Below are 27,982 nucleotides of genomic sequence, written 5' to 3' on the forward strand. Positions count from 1 at the left end.
CCCCAGCAGCAGGTAGGCCCCTAGGGCCAGGAGACAACTGTCCCCTGGCCTGGTGCTGCCTGTCAGCCTCTAGACTAGCACTCAGGGGGAGCCTGGAGCTCCCAACCCAAAGGGAACAAAGGCCCATTGCAGGGCTGCAGGGAACTTGGTGCATATTTTTTACCTAGTCTCTGCATGTGTAAATGCCTGCTCAAAAATGCTTACTCTGAAGTAGCTTGCACCAGAGTAAATTTGGGCTAAAGTGAACAGATGTGTCAATGTGCCCAGTAACTTTAAATGTAACATGCTCAGCATATGTATAAAAAGCCATTGAAACTGGATTTTCTGATCTGTCATGTACTGTTACTCCTGTTAGGCCATTTTTGGCAGTTTGCCACTACGAGGCATCCCTGTTGTATTAGAATAAATTCCATTGCTATAGAGCATGTGAAAGCAGCATAACAGCTTCCTGTGCCAGCTGTCACTTTTGACATAATAGGGGCATATGAGGAGACAGAACAGGTATGCTAGGGGAGAGTGATTGGGGCACCATACCTTTCCTTGGGTTTTCCTCTGTGAAGGAAATAATTTGGCCCTTTCACTACTGCAAAGATGCAGTAAGTATATCCACACTCTATGCACTGCTATGTTTGCATGCTGATAACTGGAAACTCGGTGAAAACATGGAAGATTGATAACTTATTTAAAAGTACTGTTTTGGCTGCAAATGCTATTTTAATTTTTTTAAAGATAGTTACACTTTTTAACATTTTTCAACAGATACATGCAGTCTGGCATCAACGGATCATTATTTTCTTCTAATAATACGATATTTCTCATTTACAACTTGGCAGCTACTGATACTGGGCTACGTATAATATGGAAATTCATGACAGAAAATTGGCCACTTTTACAAGAAAGGTATGGCAAGCTCCAGCTGGTAGCATTGACCTTTATTCTTCAGCTTTTTCTCTGGCTTCCATTTCAGCCTTTTAAGTTTTTGCAGTAGAGCAGTGGGTTTCAACCTATTTCATTTACAAACATTTGAAAGGGAGGCTTAGACTTCTTTGAGTTGTAAATGTGGGTATTCATGTACTTTTGATTATAGTCATCTTTCGTGGGCCCCTTAAACAGTCTGTGGACCCCCAGGGGTCTGTGGACCACAGGTTGAAAACCACTGCTGTAGAGTCTAACTGCAGGCTTCAACTCTGCAGGTACCTGTATTTACCAATTATCTGGTTCTTTATTACATAACTTTATGAAGTGCATTGTGCAATGTGGTGGTGAAAAACAATGTATAAATATAAAATATTACCAGTTACTATTATGTATTGCTTATTAGCATGATGGTTGGTGTACCCAAAGATTTTCAGGTATACCTGGCGGCGCAAGGATTTAAACTGAAGGCATATATCATGAGGCTCTTATCCATCTATATGAAGAGAAGAGGGTGTGGCCAAGCCATTGGTGCCAGGAGAATAGCTGGTCATGTGAGGGTGGGGTGTTAGGAGCAGATATAAAGAAAAGGTGCTGGAGCAGGAGCTGCTTTGGAAATCTGGAGAGTGGATAAATGAAGCCTTAAGAGCAAGCAGGCATCAGGGAAAGAGCTGGCACTCCCTACTCCCCAGCTGGTGAGGGCCAATTTCAGGGGGCGCATGTGCCTGCCCCTGTGACCCCCTATATGTCACCTATACCTGCTGCCACCTGTGATAGCATCCACCCCCTTGGACATGCAGCCCCATGGCTGCTAGACCTGGATGGGGTGCCTCCACTCTGCCATCTGGGCAGCTGTCGCCCAGAAGATGTGCTCCTTGTGGTGGTTCACTTTGAACTGTCAAAGTGGGTCTTCTTGGCTCCAGATGGCCAAGAGGTCAGCCACCTCATCTGCCCTCCATCTGGGTGCCCAGTGCTGGCCTTGGACAGGCTCTTCTGCCCAAGTCTCGCCACTTGTCTCACCGCAAATATCCTGGTGTTCCCTGTTTAAAAAATGCAAATTATTTGATAAGAAACCCAAATTCTCTTCATTATACTACCACAAATAGTGTTCTTCTGCTGTTAAAATGAAACACCACTATATAGAAAGGGATCATTTAGGCAATGTTTTATTGATATATTTACAAGTTTAAAGCAATTTGGAAGCCTACCAGTGCCTCTAAAATCATAATAAAAGAAATTCTAAATTTCTATATGCTTTGGCATTTACTTTTTTGGGGGTCTTGTCATAGAAAAATCAGAGCGGCGACTACCCCCTTCGCTCATATATTGCCCCCCACTAAGTGCTACAGCCCTCCCCCCCATCAGCAGCGGCGTAGCCCCAACCACCTCAGTGCCACCTGTGCCACTTGTTGCATGTCTGGTCCAGCGCAGCACAGAGCCGTGTGCCTTCAGGCAGCCCCGGGCTGCTCAGGCTGTTACCCGGGGTCCAGCGCTATTCACAGGGACCACATGTTGTACCGGGCTGAGTCCTGTTTGCACAGGCCCTGCATGCCATCAGACCGGTCCTTTTCCACAGAGGCAGGACCCAGCCCAGCACAACACGTGGTCCCTGCAAGCAGCACTGGACTGCAGGTGACAGCCTGAGCAGCCTGGGGCTGCCTGAAGGTGTGTTGCCCCATGCCATGCTGCACCTGGCCAGATCCACATCAAGTGGCACAGGTGGTGCTGGGTCTAAGGTGGCTAGGGCTGTGCCACACTGTAGAGGGGCCCTGGCTGCAGTGGGCCCTGAGTGCCCCATGGCCACTGTTGCTGTGGGGGGAGAGGGGCTGTGGGCCCTGCGGGGGACTTACAGCCTCCAACCAACCTCCACCTCTATACAACCCCCACACATTGACAGAACCCGGGTTACAGCCTTGCATCGCTCCTGCTTGCCCAGCATATGAATATGGCATGCTAGGGCAGCAGGGGGCACCATAGAGACACTGGCTGGATGCCAGAGTGTCTCTGGAGGTCCAAGCCCCAGCTTGCCTTAGGTTCCCCTCAGTGGGGAACCGTGCCCTGCATTGCTTTTCTCCTGGGTGCTTTTATTTGATAGCTGGAAATCCAGGTATTAAATTTTGAGCCCACACTGCAAATATGCAGTGCGGGGAACATGGTTTTGTTTTCAACATGTCTCTTGCGGTATCTCAGTTTTTGAGATGCTGCAACAGGCACATGCACACTTGTGTGGACATGCCTTGTGATTCTTTCCTCCCATGCTTGACTGGTGGAAAGGTCTCGGAGACCACAGCTAGTGGCATGCCCTTAATGTAGCCACTTGGGGGAGGGGGACAAGGAAGCGGGGGAATAATTTAGACCCTGTAGATACCTCAATTTAAAGACAGTCATAGCATCTACAACCTATCACATTGTAGAAGTCTTCTACTGCTGTGGAACATGGCCATGGTTATACCACTGTGAAACCTGCTCTGAATTTGGCCTTTTTATTATTTTAAAATTAAATTCCATTTTATATTTATTAGTTATGTACAGTCTCCTTGCAGCTACTGCACTAATAAAAATACAATGCAAATACTTGAGATTACTTTTTAAACTTATCAGGTCAAATTTGGGGCTGGTAAAATGGATATAAATTCTATACGATTACAATAGTGTTGAGCCTGTTTATTCCAGAGCTGAACACCATGACTCAAATTTTATAATATAACATGCCATTATGGCAACATTGTTACTGCACCATCATTTAGTATTTCCCAGGGGCGATGCATAGGGGGTGCACACAGGTGCATAGTTTCATAGTTTCTAGGGTTGGAGGGGACTTGAACAGATCATCAAGTCCGAACCCCTGCCCTGGGCAGAAACAAGTGCTAGAATCATAATACCCCAGCCAGATATCTATCCAACCTCCTCTTGAAGACCCCCAAGGTAGGGGAGAGCACCACCTCCCTTGGGAGCCCATTCTAGAGCCTGGCAGCCCTAACCATAAAATAATGTCTCCTGGTATCAAGCTTGAACCTACTCTCAATCAATTTGTGGCCATTATTCCTTGCTTTCTGAGGTGGTTTCTGAGGGAACAGAGCCTCACCTATTTTCCACTGCCTCCCCACAGTGAGTTTATAGACAGCCACCAGCTCCCCTCTCAGTCTTCTCTTGTGGAGGCTGAATAGATTTAGGCCCCTTAGTCTATCTTAGTAGGGCCTGGCCTATAGCTCCCTGACCATGTGAGTGGTCCTTCTCTGGCAGGACCACTTAAGGTTAGCCACATCCCTCTTGAAGTGCAGTGCCCGGAACTGGACACAGTACTCCAACTGTGGCCTGACCAGTGCTGCATAGAGGGTATGTGCACCCGCTGAGCATGGCAGTGTACCCCCTGCAAAAAGCTGCCGTTGACAGTGTCTGCAGGTGGTCACCACTTGCCACCCCACTGCCAACACCACCGGCAGCAGCATCTGTGGGCAGTCCACAATCACCCCTGGCCACTGTCATCACTGCCAATATCGTCACTCCCCTCCCCCCCCCCAGTGACAGTGCTGGTGGTGTCTGCAGAAGCTCCATGCTTACTGCTGCTGCGCTCCCATTGCCACCCCTGCCAGTGCAGCCATGCCCACCCCAAGCCACCAGGGGACGTGCTATTCATGGTGCTTCCTTTTGGAAGTACTAAAAAACTGCACAGTAACAGTCCGTACTGCATCGTGTGCGCTGTAAATAGTTATTTTTAGGCACTGTGTTGCCATAGCAATGCACTATAACAAGGGAGTGCATCACTATGGCAATGTAGTTGTGGCATCACTGTTTTTGCCTGCAGAGGTTACGTTGCTGTAGGGCATTGCTGTGGTGACGTAATGTCACGTGTAGATGCTCCCAGTGACTCCGATTCACTACTTTGATGCTCCTCTTTCTTTTTCAAACTTGTGCACCTGATACTGGCATATGATTAGTAATAGATTAATGTATTATGTTATCCTTTACCAGCCAGCTTAATTTTTAATTTTTGTAATCTGATAATGTTTGCAGTTCTTAGATAATTTAAAAGAATGTTGTGTTCTTACCAAGGAAGAGAAATCAAACCTTTTATAAAAGAATATGATTTACATTTAAGTTCCTTTCATCCTGCATACTTGTTTAAAATGTACTGAGTTCTCCTCCCACTTTTTAGCAAGAAATACTCTCAGATTTTAAAATTAATTTAGGCAACAGTTCAACATCAAAAATAACTAAGCTTGAGAGGAATGTTTGTAAAGGTGAATGTAACATTTATCCAAATATTATCTAGTTCCCTTGCTTCTTCATTAATCTTTACATTGTTTTATAGGTTTGGAAATGCACCGTTACATGCTGTTTTAAATGGTATGAAAAGACTGGTCAATACAGACTTACAGATCCAAGAGGTAATTATGTATATTTGTAAATACACGTGTTTAAGAATTATCGTGAAATGTGTTGCATAAGCATGTGGGAACTAATACTTTTAAAAAGCTATTTTTGCATATACAAGAAATCCACTTACAAACATGCATCCTAAATTGCACACTGTAGCAGGGCACTAAGGTGCCTGCTACTGATAACAGGAATATGGGCTCAGCTGCCACTCACCAGGGCAGCACAGGTGTGGGTTGCCAAGGCAACCAGTCTGGTCAGCTGACCAGAAGTGGGCAGGGCCTGGCCTATATAAACAGCGAGGCTGAGGCCAGGGTCAGTTCCCCTCTGGCAGTAGAAGAAACTGGAGCTCTGTTGGAGCAAGCAGAGCAGAACACAACAGAGAAGCCTGATGGTCTGAGCAGTGTCTGCCCAATGATGCTGGGTGGAGGAAAAACCCTAGTAGGGATATGAATGGAGCTATGGATAGCCAGTCGGCTTGGAATTTATGTTATAACACAGGAGTGTGAGGTTTTTGTTTTGTGGTTGTTGTATAAGACTGGAGGACCAGGTGAGGCTGTAGGGGTTGGAGGAGGCCTCATAGGAGCTCCCCAGTAGTGTGGGGGGGTTCCTAGCATCGGAGTGTGGCACTGCGTTTTGGGGTGTCCTGACCCCGGCCCCAGTGTGGGCAGCATCGGGAAGAGCTCAGTGTGGGTGCACGCAAGAGCGTCGGAGAGTGGAGCTGCGTTTTGGGGTGTCCCGACCCCAGCCCCAGTGTGGGCAGCATCAGGAAGAGCTCAGTGTGGGCGCATGCAAGAAGCCCCAGTGGGGCATAAGACCCGAGAAGGTGGGTCTGGGGCCAGGTAAGGCTGAGGCTGCCTGAGCCCCGTTGTGAGGAGCCCAGTGGGTGTAAGACCCAAGAAGGGCATTCGGGGGCCGGGTAAGGCCAAGGCTGCCTGAGCCCCGATTTGCGGGAAGCGCAAGCAAGGCCCCAGTGCGGGCAGGGAGTGCGAGCAAGGCCCCGGTTGGGGGGGCAAGAGCGAGAGCACGGGGGAGTGCGAGGCACAGGCCCCGGTTGGGGGCAACGGCATAAGAGACGGGCCTCGGCACGGGTGATAATATAGAGGCAAGCCCGCGGGGCGCGACAGACCCCAGTGAGGGCTGCGAGGCCCGCGGGGCGCGACAGACCCCGGCGTGGACAGCGGGAGCTGCGAGGCCTGGTGCAGGGCGACGGTACAGAGGCAAGGCCCTGGTGCAGGCGAGAGCTGCGGGAGACAGGCCCCGGTGCGAGCAAGAGCTGCGAGGTGAGACAGGCGGGCATGGAGACGAGTCCGGGGACCCGTAAGGGCACGGGTGACTGGGACTCGCGTGCAGCCCAAAGGCCAGAGTGCACCAGGCAGTTAGACCAAGCCCGGATACATCCGGGCCATGCCAAAGAGGGTAGGAAGACAGCCTCCCTTGAACATATTAACATCAAAGACGTGGCGGGCAAGATAAAGAGGGTGAATTTAAACCGGATTTGACACGGTAGGTAGGGGCGCTAGGGGAGGTCACAGCACCCCTAGAGGTCATCCTGCCACACACACCCTAAGTTAGAGAAATGCTTGTACAATTAGTTAGGCACTCGTGGATGGAAAAGAAGTTTTGTGGAATTTAGATGAGTCATTTTTGGCAAGTAGATGAGCATTTCTGCAGCCATTGTTGTGCAGCTTCTTTTTGTATAGATTTTCCCCTTGCTTTAAAAAAAATAAAATCCAGAATGATCATTTATTTGTATCTTTCTGACTCTCCCCAGCACTACATTTGTTCCCTGGCTCCCCCTGCAATCTGTCTTCTTCCTTCCTGATATCATCTTGGCATCTCTTTGCCCAACATATCACAGTTCTCCTTGGTACCCTGAGTTCTCCTGTGATCTCAGTGTTGCCTCTCAACGAATGTGTTCCGTTCTTAATGTCTGTTTTGCTGCCCCATCGTAGTCCCAGTTTTACTGCCCTGTCTTAGTCCCAGTCTCTGATTTCCCCTGCCTCCTGGACACATTCTACTTGCCCAGTTCAGTCCCAGTCACACCCCCACTCCCATTTAATTTATTTCCATCTAATCAGTTGCTCACTAGATTTTGTGTCCCAACTTACTCCTTTCCTTCCCATCCTTCTACCTTGTGTCCTTCTCCACGCAACCTGGTCAGGTCAACACAGTGCAATAGTGTCCTGCAGCAACTTTTGAGCTAGCTAGAAGCGAGTCCACACCTGAATGAATCTTGTGTCATAGAGAAGTCACAAATCTTAGGGAAGTAGGGCTAGAAGGGACCTCCATAGGTTGTCTAGTCCAACCCTCTGCCTCAGGCAGGATTATTCCTATCCAAACCATTGTATACCAATCCAATGTCTAACTTCCTAGCAAAAGTACATAGTCAAACTGGACAGAACACAAGACATAACACCCTAACTTGCCACAGTTAGAGCAGGGGGACCATGATGGCCAATGTCCTGCTGCTGTAAAGGTTATTAATATACACTCAGGAGATCCCAGGATGAGACCACCATGTCCCTGCCCTCCTCCCTCCCCGCCCCCCCCGCTATAGAGGAAGGCAAAATTCCGCACATTCCATGTCAGTCTGACCATGGGGTAAAATGTCTTCCTGATCCCAGATATGGTGGTTGTTCTGACCCTAAGAAACCTCAGGATTTTAAGACCCAGCAGGAGCATTGACACACCCCAGTCAAAATCCCCAGCCTTGGTTGCAGCTAACACCCAATGCTTCTGTGGAAGGCTTAAAAACTCTAACACTTATAGCAGAAGATGGGGGGTGGAGGCAACCAGCAAAGCCCAGAAGCATGGGGAATGCCGATAGTATAACATAGGCATAACTTTGCCTAGTTCAGCACTTCCTAACCTTTTTTGCCCCATGGCACACTTATCTAAATAAGCACCATGGCACACCAGACATGGAAGGGTGGGGGGTGGCGTGCGGCCAGCCAAATACTGACAGGGGAGTAAGGGGGTAGCCTGGGGCCAGCCAGAAGCTGATAGGGAGGTATGGCACATGGCCAGTCAGATTGTATTTTGGGCTGGAGCCATGCCCTCTGCCTGGCTGGAGCCATGCTCCCTGTCTGTCTGTGTCCACAGTAGCAGCAGGTGGGGAGCATGGCTTCTGCCAGGCAGGGGGTGTGACTCCAGCCCAAAATGCCACAGCATACCTGGACATGCCTGATGGCACACCAGCGTGCCGCAGCACACCGGTTGGGAAATGCTGGCCTAGATCACCTCTAACCATTGGCTGTCTAACCTCTTCTTGAAGATCTCCAGTGATGGAGAGTTCACAGCTTCTCCTAGACAGTCCATTCCACTGCCTCACTGTTCGTTCTAACAGTAAAGTTTTTCCTGTTATCCAGTCTAAGCCTACTGTATTTACTCAAATATAAGATGAGGGTTTTTCCCCCAGTTAGCATGGGAAAAAATCTCTCGTCTTAAGCAGCATTATGTGAAAGTAAAGTGTATTTATGGAGTACCTGTGCTAAAACTTGCAGTGGTTTCAAAAAAGGTAAAATGCATGAATTCTGGATGAACTAAGTCTATGGGCACCCATAGTAATGTGAACTGTGAACTACTAAAGATATGTTTATTTCAAAGTCTGTGTTTTCAAGTTTGCCCCTCCCTTTCATGTGCTCAAGCAGAGCAGGGTTTGATAGTAGGGTGGGGAGGGAGAGAGGGAAGAAGTTGAGGGGGTAGAGAGCAAGGGGGGCATCTGATCCCCGCCAGTTTTATTTTCCCTGCTGTAGCAGTAGAAGGGGGAAAAATTCAAGGCAAACCTCCAATATATAGATTCTATACCTGGAAAATTAAACCAATGTATACATTTTCTGTACATACAATCTAATTATTGGGGGGGTTGTCTTATATTCAGGATCATCTTGTATTCAAGTAAGATGGCTTTGCTGCAGCTCCAAGCCATTGGTCTGCATCCTACTATCTGCAAGAAGAGAAAAAAAATGTTTGATCTCTCTTTTATGGCAGCTCTTTGGATATATGAAGTTGCTATCATGTCTCCTCTTAAGTGTCTTTTCCACAAGCTGCTCATCCCTAACTCCTTCAGCCTCTCCTTGTATGACTTTCCTTCCAAACTCTTTATCATTCTTGTCACTAACTTCTGCACACTGTAACTAACTCACATCCTTTTTAAACTGTAGAGCCCAAAACTACACACAAACTGCCCAAAACTGCATACTCTAAATGAAGCCTAACCAATGCCAAGTAGAGACACCTCCCGTATCTTGGACTTTAGCATTAGCTTGACATTCTGCCCAGATTAATTCCCCCTTCCTCTCAGGTAGAGTGCCATGCTAATGTTGTCATGCTACTTTCAGAACCTGACAATTTCATTTAGAGACAGCTTGAGTATCTCTGCATGGCACTGCACTATGCAGTGTAGACCTATCCTCAACTGGTTTACAAGAACAGCTGCTAGCCATTTCAGGGAAACTTCAGCTTTACCTCTGTAGCTCTTGGTAGTCTATTGATGTACTATCACACTGTTCAGTACTCTTATTACTTTTCCTCTGTATCTTTCTGTTATCTCTGGTCTTCTTGGAAAGTAGGCTCTTTGGGGCAGGGACAGTTCTGTCCTTCTGTTATCTCTTGTCATATACTAGGATTCTAATCTCTGCGGCAAGAAGTCTTTTTTTTTTAAATCAGGTATTCAATGCAGTAGGTTCCTAATCCATAACTGGGGATCAGGCATACTATAGTACTACTTACAACAAATGACCAAGTATAAAGGATTTTCACAGGAACAGTATTTTCACAGAGATAGTAATAAAAGATGTGCTCCTGACACAGTCACCACACCGTCTCCCACTAGATTTCAGATCCCTCTTCCAAAGCAATTAGACATTAGAACTGCCCAAAGAAAAGATCACAGGAATTTAACATAGGGAAAATGTTGTATTTTCCTAGTCTTGTTCCTGAAAACAACTGAACCATTTTGGCTGAAACTTTCTTTAAAAAAAAAAAAAAAAAAAAAAAAAAAAAATATCAGAGAGACACAGATATCTGAAAAATCTCAACCCAGACTTTTAAAACTTTGCTAAATTATGAGTGTGAGGAAGTGGGGCCTAGGAGCGGCCGTGAACTTCCTAGCGCCCCCTACCGTCACTCAAGGCTGTATTCAGCACCCTCGGATTCTCGCCCACCACGACTTGGATCTTAAATGAGTTTAAATGGGAGGCTGCCTTTATCTCCCTGGTGAACGGTACGTAATGGTCCTGCCCCTACTCCATATGGGGTACCCGTGTGCACGCCTCCTTTAAGGGGTATGCGTGGGAGGTTGTGCGGTCCCTTACCCTCTGGTGCTCTCTCTAGCACCCCGGGCTCATCACCCGCCCGGTGTCCCTGGGCCTGGCTCTCCGCCGCCGCCCCGTAACCGGCGCCCCATTGGGCCTGGCTCTCCGCCGCCGCCCCGTCACCGGAGCCCCTTGGGCCTGGCTCTCCGCCCACTGCCCCGCTCTGGGGCCTAAAATCGCCCACCTCTGGGCTTTTGTGCCCTTCTCAGGGCCTCTACCACGCCTCTGGTGCCTCTTGCCCCTCTCGGGTCTCTGCCGCCCTATCCGCGGCCATTGCCCCCCTTCTGGGCCCACGTCTGCGCTCCTCGCACGCGCTCTCCGCCCCCTCTGGAGCCTTGCCCTCTCTAGGGCCCACGCCGCTCTCTCCGCGGCCATTGCCCTGCCTCTGGGCCTGCACCGCGCTCTCTGCATGTGCCCTCTGCCCCTCTGGAGCCTTGCCCACTCTAGGGCCCATGCTGCGCTCTCTGCGGCTGTTGCCCTACCTCTGGGCCTGCGTCATGCTCTCCGCCCGCGCTCTCTGTCCCCCTCTGGGGCCTTGCCCTTTCTAGGGCCCACACCGCGCTCCCTGCGGTGGTTGCTCTCCTACTGGGCCTATACCGCGCTCCTCGCACTTGGGGCTCAGGTGGCCACAGCCGTGGCTGGCCCCCTTGACCCCTCTCTGGGTCCTTTGCCCCACTGGGCAAACACCGCACTTCTCTCTGGCACAAACACCGTGCCTCTCCAGCGCAAACTGTAGTGCCCCTACTGGGCACTGGGAACCCCCAGGCTGCTGGGGAGCCCCCTGAGGCCTCCTCACTCCCCTACAGCCTCACCTGGTCCTCCGGTGTAACTGTAACCGAAATGCAAGCCACCTGGCTTCAACATAAACACAGAGCCTCCTGCTCATAACATAAACACTGAGCCCCCCCCACCAGGGCCTCCAACCATACCTCTCATCACGGTGCTCTCCTCCCCGGCATCATCGCAGCCAGTCAGCACCACAAGGCTGCCACTACCAATTCAGGCTGCTCCTGTGGCTGCCAGAAGGGAACTGCTAGTCAGGCTCCGGCCTGGGCTATTTATAAAGGCCCGGCCCTACCCCCTTCTGGCCATCTGACCGGCTGGTTGCCCTAGCAACCCGCAGCTGCACTGCCCTATTGATTGGCAGCTCTGACAATCAGCACCTGAGCTGCCCTGGTGACTGACAGCTCACCTTACCTCCTTCTCGGGCACGGAGCACCCCAGTGCCTCCGTGACAATGAGCAATAGAAAAATCGGGTCTTTCTGTCTTAATATGCTAGCATTGTCTATAATGTACGTACTTACATGTATGTACAATTTGAGGTATTTAAAGCTATAGCAAGTTATTATTCAGCAAATGATTGAAATGATTGAATGATTGAAACAGCAAATGATTGAAGCTTTCTTAGGTATGAAAACTAATATAGAAAGTATCCATCAAAAGTCTTAAAATGATACACAGCAGCGGAAAGTTTGTCATTCCCTACTGTGGTTTCTTTGTGGAGTATTGGAAGATACATAGATACTGTGAAGGGGTTAGTGTCTAACCCAGTACACTCTCCTCTCCTTCTGTATGTCAGATTGTTCCGTGCGATAGTATAACAGTATTTACCGACTCTTGCCTGCCACATCTTGATTAATATTTGATGTTATAAGTTGGGAGGTGTTAATTATTATCTACCATCATAATAGTTCTCAATCTATATTGAGGAAGAGGATCCCCTTTGTGACGCACCTTAGCTTCCCCTTTTTCTCTACTTTATAGGGTGCCTAACTTGTTGACCATTAATTGGAAATTACAGCCTTACGTTATCCAGTTTGGGTTTACAATGTCCTTTATTTATCTTACATCCATTATCGTCTTGCACTAAGCAAGGCTATCCTTACTTATTTACATCAGTTAACTGTGAATTTCAACTTAAGCAGAATCCCACCCGGACCTCAGTTCAACTTAACAGAGTTACTTCTTACAGATTCATAGATGTTAGGGCCGGAAGAGACCTCTATTGATCATCAAGTCCGACCCTCTGCTTTGCATTTCTCCTTGTTAAATCACATCTATTGTTTTCTACCCGTTTGTCCAACCTGTCCAGGTCTGCCTGTTGTTCCCTGCCCCTCCGGTGAGTCCACTTATCTATTGCTCTTGCGTCAGTCCTATCTACGTTGCCCTGGGTTCTATTTCTTTTCTTTTTACTTTGTTTCTTTTCAGGGTGTGGTCCCTCTTCCCAGGAACTTGTAAGGATTTCTCCCTCAATTGCCTTTTCCTTTCTCTTCTCTTGTTTATGTTCAGAGCTTGCTTGACCAGCAGAGTAACACTCTGAATGATAACAACAACCGTCCCAATATCCTCAAAAGGGGAAGAGGGTTCTCGTCTCTGTTTTCTTCCTCTCGCAAATTACGTCTCTATCTGCTTTTGTTGAAGCTTCTCCCTTTTGTTAGTCCTGGTTGTCCCCCTTTTCTCCTTTTGGGGTCTCCTCTTATTGGGTTTTTTTCTCTCCCCTGTCCAGTTTTGTTTTTTCTCTCTCCGGATCTGCGCCTCTCCCACTGCTGCTGCTTCTCTCCGGCCCCACCCCTCTCTCCCGTGGCTCGCCCCAGCGTCACAGAGCAGCTGCTCCAGAATCTCTGCTCTTCGCCTGGTTCTGTTCCTTCTTTTTGTTCTTCTGACGCTTCTTCTGCTGGGTTTCTTTTATTTTTTCCCCACTGTCTCTCCACAGATAGTTTCATAGTTTCATAGTAGCTAGAGTCGGAAGGGACCTAGGTAGATCATCTAGTCCGACCCCCTGCCTTAGCAGGAAAGAGCACCGGGGTCAGATGACCCCGGCAAGGTGCTCATCTAACTTCCTTTTAAAAATCCCCAGGCTAGGAGCCTGCACCACTTCCCCTGGAAGCTGGTTCCAGGCCCTAGCCACCCTGACTGTGAAGTAGCGCCTCCTAATATCTAATCTAAACTTACCCTCCGCCAGTTTGTGACCGTTATTCCTGGTCACTCCTGGCAGCGCACGGGGGAACAGGGACTCCCCCAATACCTGCTGATCCCCCCTGACCAGTTTGTAGCAGGCCACAAGGTCCCCCCTTAACCTTCTCTTGTGGAGGCTAAACAGGTTCAGGTCCCGTAGCCTATCCTCATAAGGCCTGCCCTGCTGACCCCTGATCATATGAGTGGCCCTCCTCTGAACTCTTTCCATATTGTCCACGTCCCTCTTGAAGTGTGGCGCCCAGAACTGGACGCAGTACTCCAGCTGCGGCCTGACCAGTGCCGCATAGAGGGGGAGGATCACCTCCCTGGACCTGCTCGAGATGCATCTGTGGATGCATGACAAGGTACGATTGGCCTTCTTGACTGCCTCCCCACACTGCCGGCCCATGTTCATCGTGGAGTCAATGACGACTCCAAGATCCTTTTCCGTCTCCGTGCTGGCAAGAGGGGAGTTCCCCAACCTGTAAGTGTGGTGCCGGTTCTTCCTCCCCATGTGCAACACCTTGCACTTATCAGTGTTAAACCCCATCCTATTCTCATCCGCCCACCGTTGCAACCTGTCAAGGTCAGCTTGTAGCCTATTGCACCCTTCTAGTGCACCCACATCCCCCCACATCTTAGTGTCATCAGCAAACTTGAACAGGGTGCTTTCTACCCCCTCATCCAAGTCACTGATGAAGATGTTGAACAGTGCGGGCCCGAGGACCGAGCCCTGCGGAACCCCACTGCCCACATCCTTCCAGGTCGAGAAGAACCCATCCACTACCACCCTCTGGGTGCGGCCCTCCAACCAGTTGGCGACCCATTTGACCGTGTGGGCATCGACACCACAGTCTCCCAGCTTTTTGATGAGGACAGGGTGAGAGACAGTGTCGAAAGCCTTCCGGAAGTCCAAAAAGACTACATCCACAGCAACCCCTGCGTCTAATGATTTGGTGACCTGATCGTAAAAGGCCACCAGGTTGGTCTGACAAGACCTGCCACTGATAAACCCATGTTGGTTGCCCCTGAGCATGCATTCCCCCGCAAGGCCCTCCTGGATGTGTGCCAGGATAATTTTTTCAAAGAGCTTACCCGGGATTGAGGTCAGACTAACTGGCCTGTAATTTCCCGGGTCCTCTTTTTTTCCCTTTTTGAAGATAGGGACCACATTGGCCCTCTTCCAGTCCTCCGGCACCTCGCCAGAGCACCACGAGTGCTCATAGAGCCGTGCCAGGGGTCCCGCAATGACCTCAGCCAGTTCCTGTAGAACCCTAGGGTGAAGATCGTCCGGACCAGCGGACTTGAACACGTCCAGCCTCTCCAGAAGTACCCTAACTAACTCCTCGCTAACCCTTGGCCCAGGCGTGTCTCTCTCGGGGCCCGAGGGGGGCCCAGCAGGGAGGTGGCTGAACTGGTCCCTACTTAGGAAGACAGAGGCAAAGAAATCGTTAAATATGTTAGCTTTGTCATCTGGCGTGATGACTAAGTTGCCCATCGTGTCCTGCAGGGGCCCCACATTACCCGGGACCCTCTTTTTACCCCCTATGTATTTGAAGAAGGACTTCTTATTGTCCTTAATCCGGGAAGCTAGTCCTATCTCCAACTCTGCCTTGGCCCTCCTGACTGCCCCCCTACATCCTCGGGCGACTATAACATAGTCCTTCTTGGCGATGACCCCATCTCTCCATTGGGTATATGCCTCCCTTTTAGCAAGGAGACATTCCCGGATGCTCTTAGTGAGCCATGGGGGTTTATGTGCCCTCCTGCTCCCTTTGACCCTTGTTGGGATTACCTCCCTTTGGGCATGGAGGATCGTCTCCTTAAGGAGCAACCACTCACCTTCGACATCTGATTCCCTTCCCCTCTGGGTCCTCAGCGCTTCCCCAACTATCCTCCTTAGCTTGTTGAAGTCAGCCCTCCTAAAGTCTAGGGCTGTTGCCTTGCTGCAGCCCTTTGCCACCTTACGCTGGATGGTGAATTCCAGCAAGCGATGATCACTGTCTCCCAGGTGGCCCATCACCCGCAGCCCCCTCACCAGGTCATCACCCGTGGCCAGCACTAGGTCCAACAAGGCGTCTCCCCTGGTGGGACTGTGCACCTCCTGGGTTAGATGGAGGTCCTGCACTCTGGCTAAGAACCGACGTGAGCAATCAGACTTGGCTGACTGCTCCTCCCAGCAGATGTCTGGGAAGTTCAGGTCCCCCATGATGACCACATCCTTAGCCCTCACTGCCTCTGTAAGCTGACCTAAGAATTCCAGGTCGAGCTCTTCTCCCTGGTTGGGAGGTCTATAGTAGACTCCCACCGTTAAGTCTCTCTCCCCTGGACTGCCTTTTACTCTAACCCAGAGCACCTCAGAGTGCCCCCCCTCTACCCCCATGCTAATTAACGAGGAAGTATATTCCTCCTTGATGTAGAGTGCTACTCCTCCACCTTTCCTTCCTATCCTGTCCTTCCTGTATAGCCTATAGCCCTTGACACTCACCGCCCAGTCATGCGATGAGTCCCACCACGTTTCTGTGATCCCTACTATGTCAGGGCTGGTGACAGCTAGGAGGAGGGCGAGTTCCTCCTGCTTCTTCCCCATACTTCGAGCATTCGTGTAGAGGCATTTGAGGCCTTCAGCGGTTGTGCCCACTGACCCCCTAGTCTCAGCAATGCCCCGTCCCCCATCGCTTACCTGTTTCTCCCTTTTGACCATTGGTCTGGGCACGCTGGCTGTTGCTGGGCCTGGTATCTCATCGTCTCCTCCGCCCTCATCTTCCCCCTCCCCCGACGAGCCTAGTTTAAAGCCCGCCGAAGGAGGTTCACCAACCTGGAAGAGAACACATACATACATAGATAGTAGGGTCGGAAGGGACCTTAACAGATCATTGAGTCTGACCCCCTGCTCTGGGCAGGAAAGAGTGCTGGGGTCAGATGACCCCATCCAGATGCCTATCCAGCCTTCTCTTTAAGATCCCCAGGGTAGGGGAAAGCACCACCTCCCTTGGAAGCGCATTCCAGATTCTGGCCACCCTTACTGTGAAGAAGTTCTTCCTGATGTCCAGCCTAAATCTGCTCCCTGTCAGTTTGTGACCATTGTTCCTTGTTACCCCAGAAGGCACCCTGGTGAACAGAGCATCTCCAATTCCTTGTTGCCCTCCCTTAATGAATTTGTAGGCAGCCACAAGATGACCTCTCAGCCTTCTCTTTCCGAGACTAAAGAGGTCCAGGTCCCTTAGTCTCTCCTCATATGGCCTGGCCTGCAAACCCTTAACTATACAAATGGCCTTTCTCCGGACCCTTTCTAGGTTATCCACATCTTTCTTAAAATACAACACCTAAAACTGGAGTCAGTACTCCAGCTGCAGTCTGACCAAGGCCGCATAGAAGGGAAGTACCATCTCCTTGAATTTATTGTCATGCATCTGCTATTGCATGTGTGAGGGAGCGGGCGCTAAGGGTGGCCGTGAAACTCCCTAGCGCCACTCACCGTCACGTTAGGGTGAACGTAGCACCCTCAGAATCTCGCCCGCCACGACCTTGATGTCTAATATATATAGAATGGAGGCTGCCTGTTTCCCTGGTGGACGGTACGGATGTTCTTATTCCTGCTCCTCCAATGGGGTGTCTACCTGCGCCCCGCCTTAAGGGCTATGCGTGCCTCCAAACCTCCCCTTCAGCACGCCCCAAGCCTCGCAGCTGTTCCGGGGGACGTTTGTCTTGTCCCTCGCCCTTCGGGTGCCTCTCGGCCACCTGGCGCCCTACAGAGCCTATAGCGCCACCGCCGCCCACCTCTCGGCGCCATTGGGCCGGCATTACCACCGCCCTAGTCTCGGCGCCATTGGGCCGGCGCTATCACCTCCGGGGCCGCGCCCCCCTCCGGGGCCCAATACCGCGCACCTTGCGCCGCGCCCCCCTCCGGGGTCCAATACCGCGCACCTTGCGCCGCGCCCCCCTCCGGGGCCTTGCCCCCTCTGGGGCCTGTGCCTCCCTGGCACGATCTTCTGGGACCCCCCAAGCTGTTCGGGGGGGCCCTGCTGAGGCCTCCTCGCTCCCCAATAGCCTCACCCGGTCCTCCGAATTTACCTGCCCTTAAAGGCGATCTTGTTCCCTGCATCATTGCAGCCGGTTAGTTTGGTAAGGCTGCCCCACTTGCCTCGGGCTGCTCAGCTCAGCCGCAGAGCTCCTGCTCCTGTGGCAGCCAGAAGGGAACTGTGAGGCAGGCTCCGGCCCAAGCTGTTTATAAAGGCCAGGCCCTGCCCCCTTCTGGCCACGTGACTCAGCTGGTCACCCTGGCAACCGGCACCTGAGCTGCCTGGGTGATTGGCAGCTCTGCCAATCACCCTCACAGTCACGGGGCACCTGCGTGACTCCGTGACAGCATGATAAAGTGCAGTTAGCTTTGCTGATGATTTTGTCACACTGACAACCCATGTTCACCTTGGAGTCCACTATGATGCCGAGATCCCTTTCTGCTTCTGTACTGCTGAGAGGTTCACTTCCTAGTCAGTAGGTGTGCTGGATATTTTTACACCCTAGGTGCAGCACTCTGTATTTGTCCTTGTTGAACTGTATTCTATTGTGTTCAGCCCACTCTTCCAACCTGTCCAGGTCTACCTGCAATCGTTTCCTACCCTCTGATGTGTTCACCCCACAATTTAGTATCATCTGCAAACTTGGACAGAGTACACCTCATGCCTACATCCAAGTCACTGATGAAGACATTGAAAAGAACAGGTCAAAGGAGTGAGCCCTGCAGGACCCCGCTGCCCACAGCATTCCAGGTTGATACCGACCCATCTACCACCACTCACTGGGTGCAACCCCCCCAGCCAGTTTGCCACCCACTGGATTGTGTAAACATCTAAGTCACAGCCTCTTAATTTATTTATGAGAATGGGGTGAGATACTGTATCAAAGGCCTTCCTAAGATCCAAGTAAATGACATCCACCTTTACTCCTGTGTCTAAGTTTTTTGTGACCTGGTGATAAAAAGAGACAAGATGATTGGGTACAAAAGGGTGGTCTGGTATCAGGGAACCCTAAAAGTCCTTGTCTTCAAAGGAGGTTTTCTCTTGGACAAGTACTGTAGAGACTTGTCCTTTCTATGCCCTTGCACCCAGAAGTTTAACACCTGCAATTCTTGTTATGAGCAATTTTGCAAGAAAAAAGACCAACTCATCTCAGTGCTCTGAAGAGGCAGATCTCTGCTTCCCCTTTGAAGGGCCTGATTTTCAAAAGACCTGACTTTTCACTGTCTGCAAATCCCCCCCAAGAGGTATCTTAGGTTGGTCTGTCAAGATCACTTGTCACTTTTTAAAATTTAGGTTCACAAATACATAAGTTTTGAAAAGCCAGAATCTTCCCCAAAGTAAAAATTGCACAGTGAATTCCTGGCCCCTGAAGTCAATAACACCCTTCCCTGGCATTCATTATTATTTCACATTAAATTCTAAGACCATAATGACTGTCTTTTCTAACCAGTTCTGTTTGAGATGCCTGTCAAAAATATAGTAATCTATTTCACTCAGAGTAAGACTACATAATCTAACTTTATGTGCCTATTTCTTCAGTTGCAGCTCTTTTATAATGCTACGCTGGAAGAGAATGAAAGTATTTCTACTACTACAAGATTACAGTCTGCAAAATTAGAAAATAAAGAGAGAGCAAAACTCATTGCCCGAGTGACTGACTGGTTACAGAAAAATATAGATGATTGACTTCTGAAAAACTGTTTCAAATATATATTTTTAGTGTGACTTACTCACATTTTAATATTCACTTTATGGTTTAATTAGAGGATGCACACATTTTGTTGTGTGAAGGAATGTCACCTTGTATTCCAAACCAAAGAATTCTGGGGTTTGCCATCCCAGCTGCAAAGCAGTGCTAACCTGATTCATCAAGGAGGAACGACATTCTACACGATGATGACAAGAAACATAGCTGCATATAGATTTATCTTGTTTACCAGCTGGATGATGCTTGAGAGACTTGGTTATAAACAAAGTCAGGAATATTCTGCAACAATGTGACAACACTTGGGAGGCAGTGCTTTCAACACAGAGCTGCAAGTTGGGGCTTCATCTCTTCTCTGTCACCAATTTGTTTTGTGTTCTTAGGCAAATCACTTAATTTCTCTGAGTCTCAGTTTCGGTAAGTCTGAAATGGAGATTGTTTAGGGAAGTGTTATTGAACTTTAACTCATGAATGTGTTCTGATTCCCAGAGGTAAGGACAAAAGAAACAAAACTTTTATTATAATAAAAAAATTATTATAATAAATGTTTTGCATCTATGTCATTTGCCTTTCTTTTGAGGGTAATAACTAACAGCCAGATAGAACTCAGGCTGTTACTACTAAAATCAGTGTATTAAATTTACAGTTGGTGGAAATATGGACTCCTCAGACAGTTTAGTCATTTGTATGCTAAACAAATTATGAAAAAATGAAATTGCATTGTCCAGGGAGCAGAGCTTTATTATGTGAGAACTCAAGGAAACCCAAGAAGAACTAGAAGGCAATGCTGTAAGTGGACAAAGAAGAAAACAAAACAAACCCAAAGCAGCACACAGGATTTCAAACTTACACTTGCCAATGTGGAAATTTCTTTGTCATGCTCCTAATAAAATTTATAGCCATTTTCTAAACTGACAGCCACATTCTTAGTCCCTACTAAATCTCCTTTGCATCTCTCTGGTGATATGAGTGGGAATTAAAACTGGTTTAAGAATGTACTGAAGGATTCCCAAGGGCAGGAGCATCATTTGCTGATACAGCAAGCCATATGTTAGATGCTCCTGGTCTCCCCAGGCATATTTTAAAGCTGTTTTAGTGGAGGTAGGGGTTGTTTTGACCCCCAAAAGACTCCAGGATTGGGAGTGAGGGTGCTAAATGACAACTCTGCTGCCCCCACACAAGCTGAAAACTCTACAAGCAGCTTATAGCAGGATTAAGTATCAAACTTTGGGTAACCAGATTTCAAAGTTTTGCCACTAAATTCAGAATACCCAAACTACTCCCTCACAGCTATTTGCAGCCTCTCTCCCTTTCTTGTTTACAACATGATTACATTTTTCAATTAATGAAAATACTTGCCAATATAATTTACAAAATAATTTTAAATAAATAATTTTTTAAATTACTGCTACTGATTAAGAATGTGTCTGTCTAACATGTATATCCTCAAAGAAATAATACGATTGATTTTCCTACAAACTTATACAATGCTGTAAGTTTGTAACCTTATAAAGCCTGGGACTAAATACCAGGAAGAAAACACAGAATTACCAGATGCCTCATCATGGGTGCCACCCAAAGAAGGGTAATATGCTGGAGACTCATTGATATCGCTTCTTGCTGTGCTGAGAAAAGATAGCCTAAGTATTTGGCCCTTTTCTAGCCAGTTGTCTGAAATAATTATAGAAACAGAAGAGTCAGGGGAGAATGATTTAGATTTGTCAGAAGATGAGAATAGTGGCACTCTATATCTGCTCCTAGTACAGACATTTTGTTTGGCTATATGGCTATATGTCATAAGTAAGTCTTTTACGAGAGAGAGTGAGCAAGCTGGTTCCATTATTAAGCTAAGGTATTTAAACTGGACCTAAAATAAGACAGTAGATGTAATTTTTACTTTTAAAAATAATCATTAGACGTAGGGGTGCACAGATAGAGATTTTTGGGCTGATACTGACAGCTGATTTTTAGGGAGGCATATTAGCCAATACTGAGCCGATTTCTGATACACAGCCTGGCCGCTTGAAGAGCGGTATCTGGCTGTTAAGTCTGGTGTGGGGGGCAGATTGAGGCCCCTGTAGTGAGAGAGGGAGAGGGAGTGGGACTGCGGCAGCTGCTGCCCAGCCAGGGCAGGATGGAGCTGTGGCTCTCCCAGGGGACATGGGCAAGTACAGCAGCTCCCACATCTGTACACACCTCGGAAGGGCATGGGGGACATGTTCCCGCATCTGCTTGGGGGAGGGTGAGCTGCCGCTGTGGGTTGGGGCTGCGCCAGGCTCTTCCTGGCGTGGGACTGGATTGGACTGCTGTCAGGGTGGATGGCAGTGGTGCTGAGAGGAGGGGCTACAGGGGGGCTGCAGCCACTCCAAAATTTGCCTTAGTCCCCCAACCCTCCTCCAAGTGCTGCCACCACCCACCCTGAGCACAGCCTGACCCAGCCCCTGCCAGGAAGAGCCCAGTGCAGCCCTGGCCCCAGCCCACAGTAGGAGTCTTCTCCACCCCATGCATACCTGGGGCCACATGCCCCCCATGCCTTCCTGGGGTGCATGCAGTAGTGGGAGCTGCAGCCGCCCACCCCTGCACCCCCTGGATGAGCCATGGCTCTGTCCTGTGCCCTGTACCACCCTGGCTGGGCAGTGCCCGCCCCAACCCCACTCCCTCCCTCACTGTGGGGGGCTCAGTCTGCCCCACCCACACTCCTTCTCTTCCACTACAACAGACTTACCAGCTGGACGCAGCTCTCCAAACTGCCAGGCTGTGTTCCTTGCCGCCTATGTGCTGCGTTTCAGCTACATGCATTCACAGGGCATTTATCGGCCACATCAGGCAAAAAAAGCTGATTTCCGATGCAGTCAATTTTCTTTATGTTGGTGCCAACCAATGTATTAGAAGTAGAACCACAATTAATGTCAGAGCTCTGGCATGCTATAACTAGCAGGAATAAACTGCTTTGACCTTAGGATGGTGATCAGCCTTGGTAAGGTGATCAGTCATGGTTAGAATTGTAGAAAAAACACTGGAGATAACTCCACAATAAATTCTAGGATGATAGCTAGGGCTGTCCCTAGGCGGGGTGAATTGGGGCAACTGCCCCAGGACCCACACTTTGGGGGGCCCTGCAGAGCTGGGCAGAGTGGCTGCAGTGTCTCTGAGCTGCCACTGCCGCCACCAGCTTCACATCCAGCTGCTCAGTAGGGCTGTGCAAACTTCAGTCCCTTTTTGGTGGCTGAATCTCCAATACTGAATTGAATCAGGATGCCCTTTAATCTCTCCAAATGAAATTGGAACCCTCTAGATCAATTCAGAAAGATTTGGAAAGATTCAGAGATTTTGATATAGACACAGCTTTAAAAGTTTTTCTACATACCTCAAGGTAGCAGGCAGCTTGTCAACGCTGCAGTGCTGGGGTGGATGGAGCATCCCACAAGAGCATGGGGGGGTGGTCCCCAGCGTGCACAGCAGCAGACCCACTTTCAGGTCTGCTGGAGAGTGTGCTGGGGAGCCCCCCCGCACTTCCCTGACTTGGCGATTAGTACCTTCTGGGTCTGCAGGGGGCACCTGGAGTCCCCCCGCAGCCAATTGCTGAGCTGGGGGCGGGGCAGCGTGCTCTTCAGTGGACCCAGAAGTGTACCAGATGTATTTCTGGTCCATTTCCGGGTTCACTGCCAAGCACATGGGGGGCCACTGTGCTCCTGTGGGATGCTCCATCTGCCCCAGCATTGCAGCATTCACAAGTCGTGCCTGGTACCTCGAAGTGTGTAGAAAAAACTGCGTCTATGTCTGAATTGCTGATTCTCTGAATCAGCATTGAATCTTCAGATTCCAATTCAGCTGAATCAAATCAGGGTCAATGATCCAAATCAACAAATCAAATCACTGTCCCTGATTCAAGCCGAATCGAATAGGGCCCATTTCATGCACCCATACTGCTCAGCACCCACCCCCGCTTCCCCACTGCTGAATCTGCTGCCAGCTTCTTCATATCCGGTGCACATGGGGGCTGGGCCCCACACTCTGCACGAGTTGTCTCTGGTGATAGCAACTCATAGCTGAGGAGGGGTTGGCAGGGGTTGGCAGAGCCCTCAAGGCTTCTGTGAAGGCTTCTTGATATGGTCACATACTTCGCAAGTGCAGACAAAGGTGTATATTGTTTTATGTAACTGCAGTCACCAGAACTAGTGGGGGATGAGCCAGCCTATCCTTAAATTTTACCACGACAGAACATGGAACTGTTCCCCTCTGACTTCTGATCAAAAGAAAAGCCTTAACTTAGCATTCAGTATGTGAATAATGTTTGGTATGGATTTACTCTGTTATCTTTTGAAGATCAGCTGAAGACAAACATGGTGATCTTTATTAGTAGTCATGGATGTTTCAGTCACCAGTTGGCTCTGAGGCCAAGTTGCAGGCATGATTACTGCATAGATTTCATAGACATTAAGGCTGGAAGGGACCTCGGAAGATCATTGAGTCCAGCCCCCCACCCAAAGGGCAGGAAGTCAGCTGGGGTCATAGGATCCCAGCAAGATAAGCACCCAATCTACTCTTGAAGGTGTTCAGTGTAGGTGCTTGAACCACCTCTGATGGCAGGCTGTTCCAGAACTTGCAGGCTGTTCCAGACCTTATTATGTAAGAGAAGGCCAGTTATTGCCTCCCTGCTGCTTCCTTATCACCAGGGATCTGGGTTTTCCATTTCCCATGGAAAACAAAAAAATGAGGATTTCCACTTCTACCTGAGGAAAATGCAGATTTTTCATTTTAATGGAGAAACAAGCAGATTTTGACCTTTTACAAAGAGCTTTCTCAGGCTGGCAGTTCCAGCCTGCAAGGGGCTGGGGGGAGTGGGAGGAGGGCAATCAGGCAGGGGGTGCCATGTGCATATATGTGCACATGGCCACCAGGCAGCCTGGAGAGCAGCTCCCACAGGTAAGTGTGGCAGTGGGGTGGTGGAGATTGAGGTCCCCATAGGGAGGCAGGGAGTGGGGCAGGGCTGGGGGCTTGGGGCGTAGGTCTGGAATGCACAGCCGCTAGCCCCAAGGGAGTAGGATGGAGCTGTGGGCAGCTCATCCGGGTAGTAGAGCAGATGGGGCCGGCTCTGCCACTGCACATACTCCAGGGGGAAAAAAGGGGGGGTCTGTGCCCCCCCAGATCTGTGTGCGGGGCAGGGGCAGGCTGCCTGCTGTGGGCCCCTGCCCTGCTGCCCTCCCTTCAGGGCCTCCACAGCCCAGCTGGTGGAACCCGGTAGGTCAGGGCAGAGTGGGGCTGGGCGGGGAAGCTCAGGGCCACTACTGGGAGCTCCATGGTGCCCCGGTGGCCTGCGTCTTGGCTGCCCTGGAGCAGCAAGGGGCACAACTCTCCATCACTGCCCCCGCTGGTACCAGGTGGGTAGGAGGCATGTCACCAAGGCAGTGTGAAGCTCTCAGTGGCAAGGAGCTTCCCTGCCTGGCCCTGCCCTGCTCTGCCTTGCTGTGCTGGGTCCTGCCTACTGGGCCACAGAGACCCCAAGGGAGGGCAGCAGGATGAGAAGTCCAAGCCCACAGTGGGCAGCCTACCTCTGCCCTGCACACAGATCTGTAGGACACAGGTCCTGCCTCCCCCTGTGGGAGTGCGTGCAGCAGCATGGGGCCTTCCTCCCACATCCAAGCCCACAGCAGGCAGCCTGCACCCACCTCTGCCAGGCTCTATGCCGGCCTTGTGGCCCATGGGAGTGGAGGAGCCAGGCTCCATGCTCCGCTTCATTGCAGTAAGTGGCAGTCAGGGTAGGGGGCTGCAGACCTGGTCCCTGGCCCCCAGAGCCCGGGAAGCTGAGGGTCCCTGTGTGGTGCGAGGGGCACTAGCAGGGTCAGGGGGCTGTGAGGGGGGAAGCAAGGGGCACCAGCAGGAATGGGGGGGAGTGAGGGGCACTGGCAGGGCTGGGGGGCTATGGCCTGGGAGTGAGGGGTCTGGACCTGTATTTTGTGAGTGAAGGGGGCAGGGGGAGCTCTGATTTTTCCTTGATAGAAAAATAGATAGAAACCTTCCTTGATAGAAAACTTCAAATCAAATACATAGGTATTTAGAATGTATTTTATTGTAGTGATCGAGGCACTGCTAGACTTCCAAATTGTTTTAAACTTGGAAATATATCAATAAAACATTGTGTTCAACTGATCCCTATGTACATAGTGGCCTTTCATTTTAATCACAGATTTTGTGGTTTGAATTAGAGAATTTGCAGTTTTTTTATCAGGGAAAACCAGGATCCCTGCTCATGACAGATATCCCACATTCAAGTCCCTGCACTGAACAGTTTTCCTCAAATGATTGCTTTTCTGTCCTCCCACCAGTGGGAGCTGCTGCTGCCACCCCCTCTCCAGCAGAGGCTGCTTCTGCAGGGGACAGGGAAGGGCCTGGTGCAGCTGAAGTCAGAGCTGAAAGGTTTGTGTTGGGGGGAGACTCATAAGAAGGACTGTTTGGGGATAAATGGCACAGAAGTGAATATGATGAGGGGGGACCCAGGGTGAACACCGGGAAGACAACAGGGCAAAGAGCAAGGTAGGCAGGCAACTGGTGAGATGTTTGTCCCTTTTTATGATTTCTCCTGCTGGATGACTGTGTTACAGTGTGGCAACACCTCGTTACTCTCTTGCCACTCCAGAGCTTGGAGCTGCTCTCCCTGCTCCAAAGACCAGTTCAGACTGTGAATGTAGACCACCCTGTTGGAGAGCCTGGAAAACCATTAACACAAAAGCTCCTTGATGCTGTTTTGTGACTTAAGGGTCAGAGGACAACCATCTGTTACAAAAGTAGAGACACCTTAAAGGCTTTTCAGGGACCCAAGGAGGATTGTACTTAGGAATGTAAGTCTTCGTAGATGCCTAAAAGGTGGAATAGGATCTGGCCCTATGCATTATTGTTATAAGTGCAAATTACGTCTGCACTTTCCCAGCCCCTTCAGGTTGTAGGTGCTCGGGGTGTGTGAAAGCAGTCATTGGTACCTTGTGCATAATGAAGAAGGTCTGTGGGCATAGCAGTGAGGACAATGCTGGTGTGCATTTGTAAGAAGAGGGGCTTATGAGTTTCTAGGGGGCAGGAGGTTTTTAGGCCTGCTCAGACATTTTCCAATGAATTCCAGTTTTGCAGAAAAATGCCCATTTGAGCATGTTTGGTTCAAAGCCTGTCAGGCTGAGTCAACATCACTCCTCCAAGGTGGGGGTGGAGGGTGGCTGTGTGTTCCCTGCCTGGGTTCCTGGTAGAAGTGCTCCATGATGATGACACTGGGAACCAGGGACTTCCTAATCCCAAAGGGACTGATGAGCCTACCCTGCAGGGGAAGCCCCTGGGGAGGTGCCTGTGACTGCTCAATGATATTGGTGTTTGCCAGGCCTGCTATTAGCAGTGAGAGAGAAGAAAGCCAATTGCACTGAGCAGTTGTCAGGAAGCTGGAAATTTCATAGATTTCATAGATATTTAGGCTGGAAGGGACCCCGGAGGATCATTGAGTCCAGCCCCCCGCCCCAGGAGCAAGAAGTCAGCAGGGGTCATAGGATCCCAGTAAGATAAGCATCCAAATGTGTCTTGAAGGTATTCAAAGTGGGAGCTTGAACCACCTCTGGCAGCAGTCTATTCCAAACCTTGGGGGCTCGGACAGTAAAGAAGTTCTTTCTTATGTCCAGCCTGAATTGCTCGTGGCAGAGTTTGTGACCATTTGATCTTGTCATCCCTTGGGGCACTCTGGTGAACAAATGTTCCCCCAGATCCTGGTGGTCACCCCTGATAAACTTATAGGTGGCCAACAGATCACCCCTGAGCCTGCGCTTTTCCAGGCTAAAGAGCCCCATGGCTCTCAGCCTGTTGCCGTAAGATCTGTTTTCCTGACCTCTGATCATGCATGTGGCTCTTCTCTGCACTCTCTCAACCTTCTCCACATCCTTTTTGAATTGTGGAGCCCAAAACTGGATGCAGTACTCCAGCTGCGGCTTCACCAAGGCTGAGTACAACGGGAGAATGATGTCCTGGGATTTGCTTGAGAAGCATCTATGGATGCAAGCCAGCATTTTGCTCACTTTACTAGCTGCAGCATCGCATTGCAGGCTCATGTTCATCTTGTGGTCAATGATGACCCCCAAGTCCCTTTCATCTGTAGCACTAACCAGTGTAGCATTGTCAAGTCTGTAGGCATGCTGCAGGTTTTTCCTCCCAAGGTGGAGAACCTTGCATTTTTCGGTGTTGAACACCATCAGGTTCTCGTCCGCCCATTTCCTGAGCCTGTCAAGATCAGCCTGGATCGCCCTCCTGCTCTCAGGTGTGGATGCTTTACCCCAGAGTTTGGTGTCATTGTCAAACTTGGCCAGCCCATTTCTGACACCAATGTCCACATCATTAATGAAGATGTTAAATAGTATAGGCCCAAAGACAGAGCCTTGAGGGACCCCACTGGTGACCGCACACCACGACAATTGACTTCTGTCAACCACCACCCTCTGGGTCCTGCCATGCAGCCAATTTCCCAGCCAGTGGATTGTGGTGACGTCAAAGCCGCAGTTGGCCAGTTTTGTCAAGAGGTGATCATGGGATACCAGAACAAAGGCTTTTTTGAAGTCAAGATATACAACATCAATCTCTTCTCCCTTGTCCAGGTGATAGGTCACCTGGTCATAAAAGGAACTGAGATTGGTCAAGCAAGACCTACCCGCAACAAACCCATGCT

At 49.7% G+C, this 27,982-nt stretch overlaps 1 protein-coding gene across 1 annotated transcript in view; it reads left to right on the forward strand.

Moving 5' to 3' along the window:
* Positions 1-21,522, forward strand: part of LVRN (laeverin) — a 91,569-nt gene extending 70,047 nt beyond the window's left edge. The window contains exons 18-20 of the mRNA XM_090038417.1: positions 760-900; positions 5,228-5,303; positions 19,128-21,522. Coding sequence (XP_089894543.1) covers positions 760-900; positions 5,228-5,303; positions 19,128-19,274 — 364 coding nt within the window. The 3' untranslated portion in view covers positions 19,275-21,522. The remainder of the gene's footprint in view (positions 1-759; positions 901-5,227; positions 5,304-19,127) is intronic.
* Positions 21,523-27,982: the final 6,460 nt, after the last annotated feature.

The sequence above is a fragment of the Crocodylus siamensis genome, chromosome 3, assembly GCF_052110815.1.
Source record: "Crocodylus siamensis isolate JL-2025a chromosome 3, ASM5211081v1, whole genome shotgun sequence".
NCBI lineage: Eukaryota > Metazoa > Chordata > Crocodylia > Crocodylidae > Crocodylus > Crocodylus siamensis.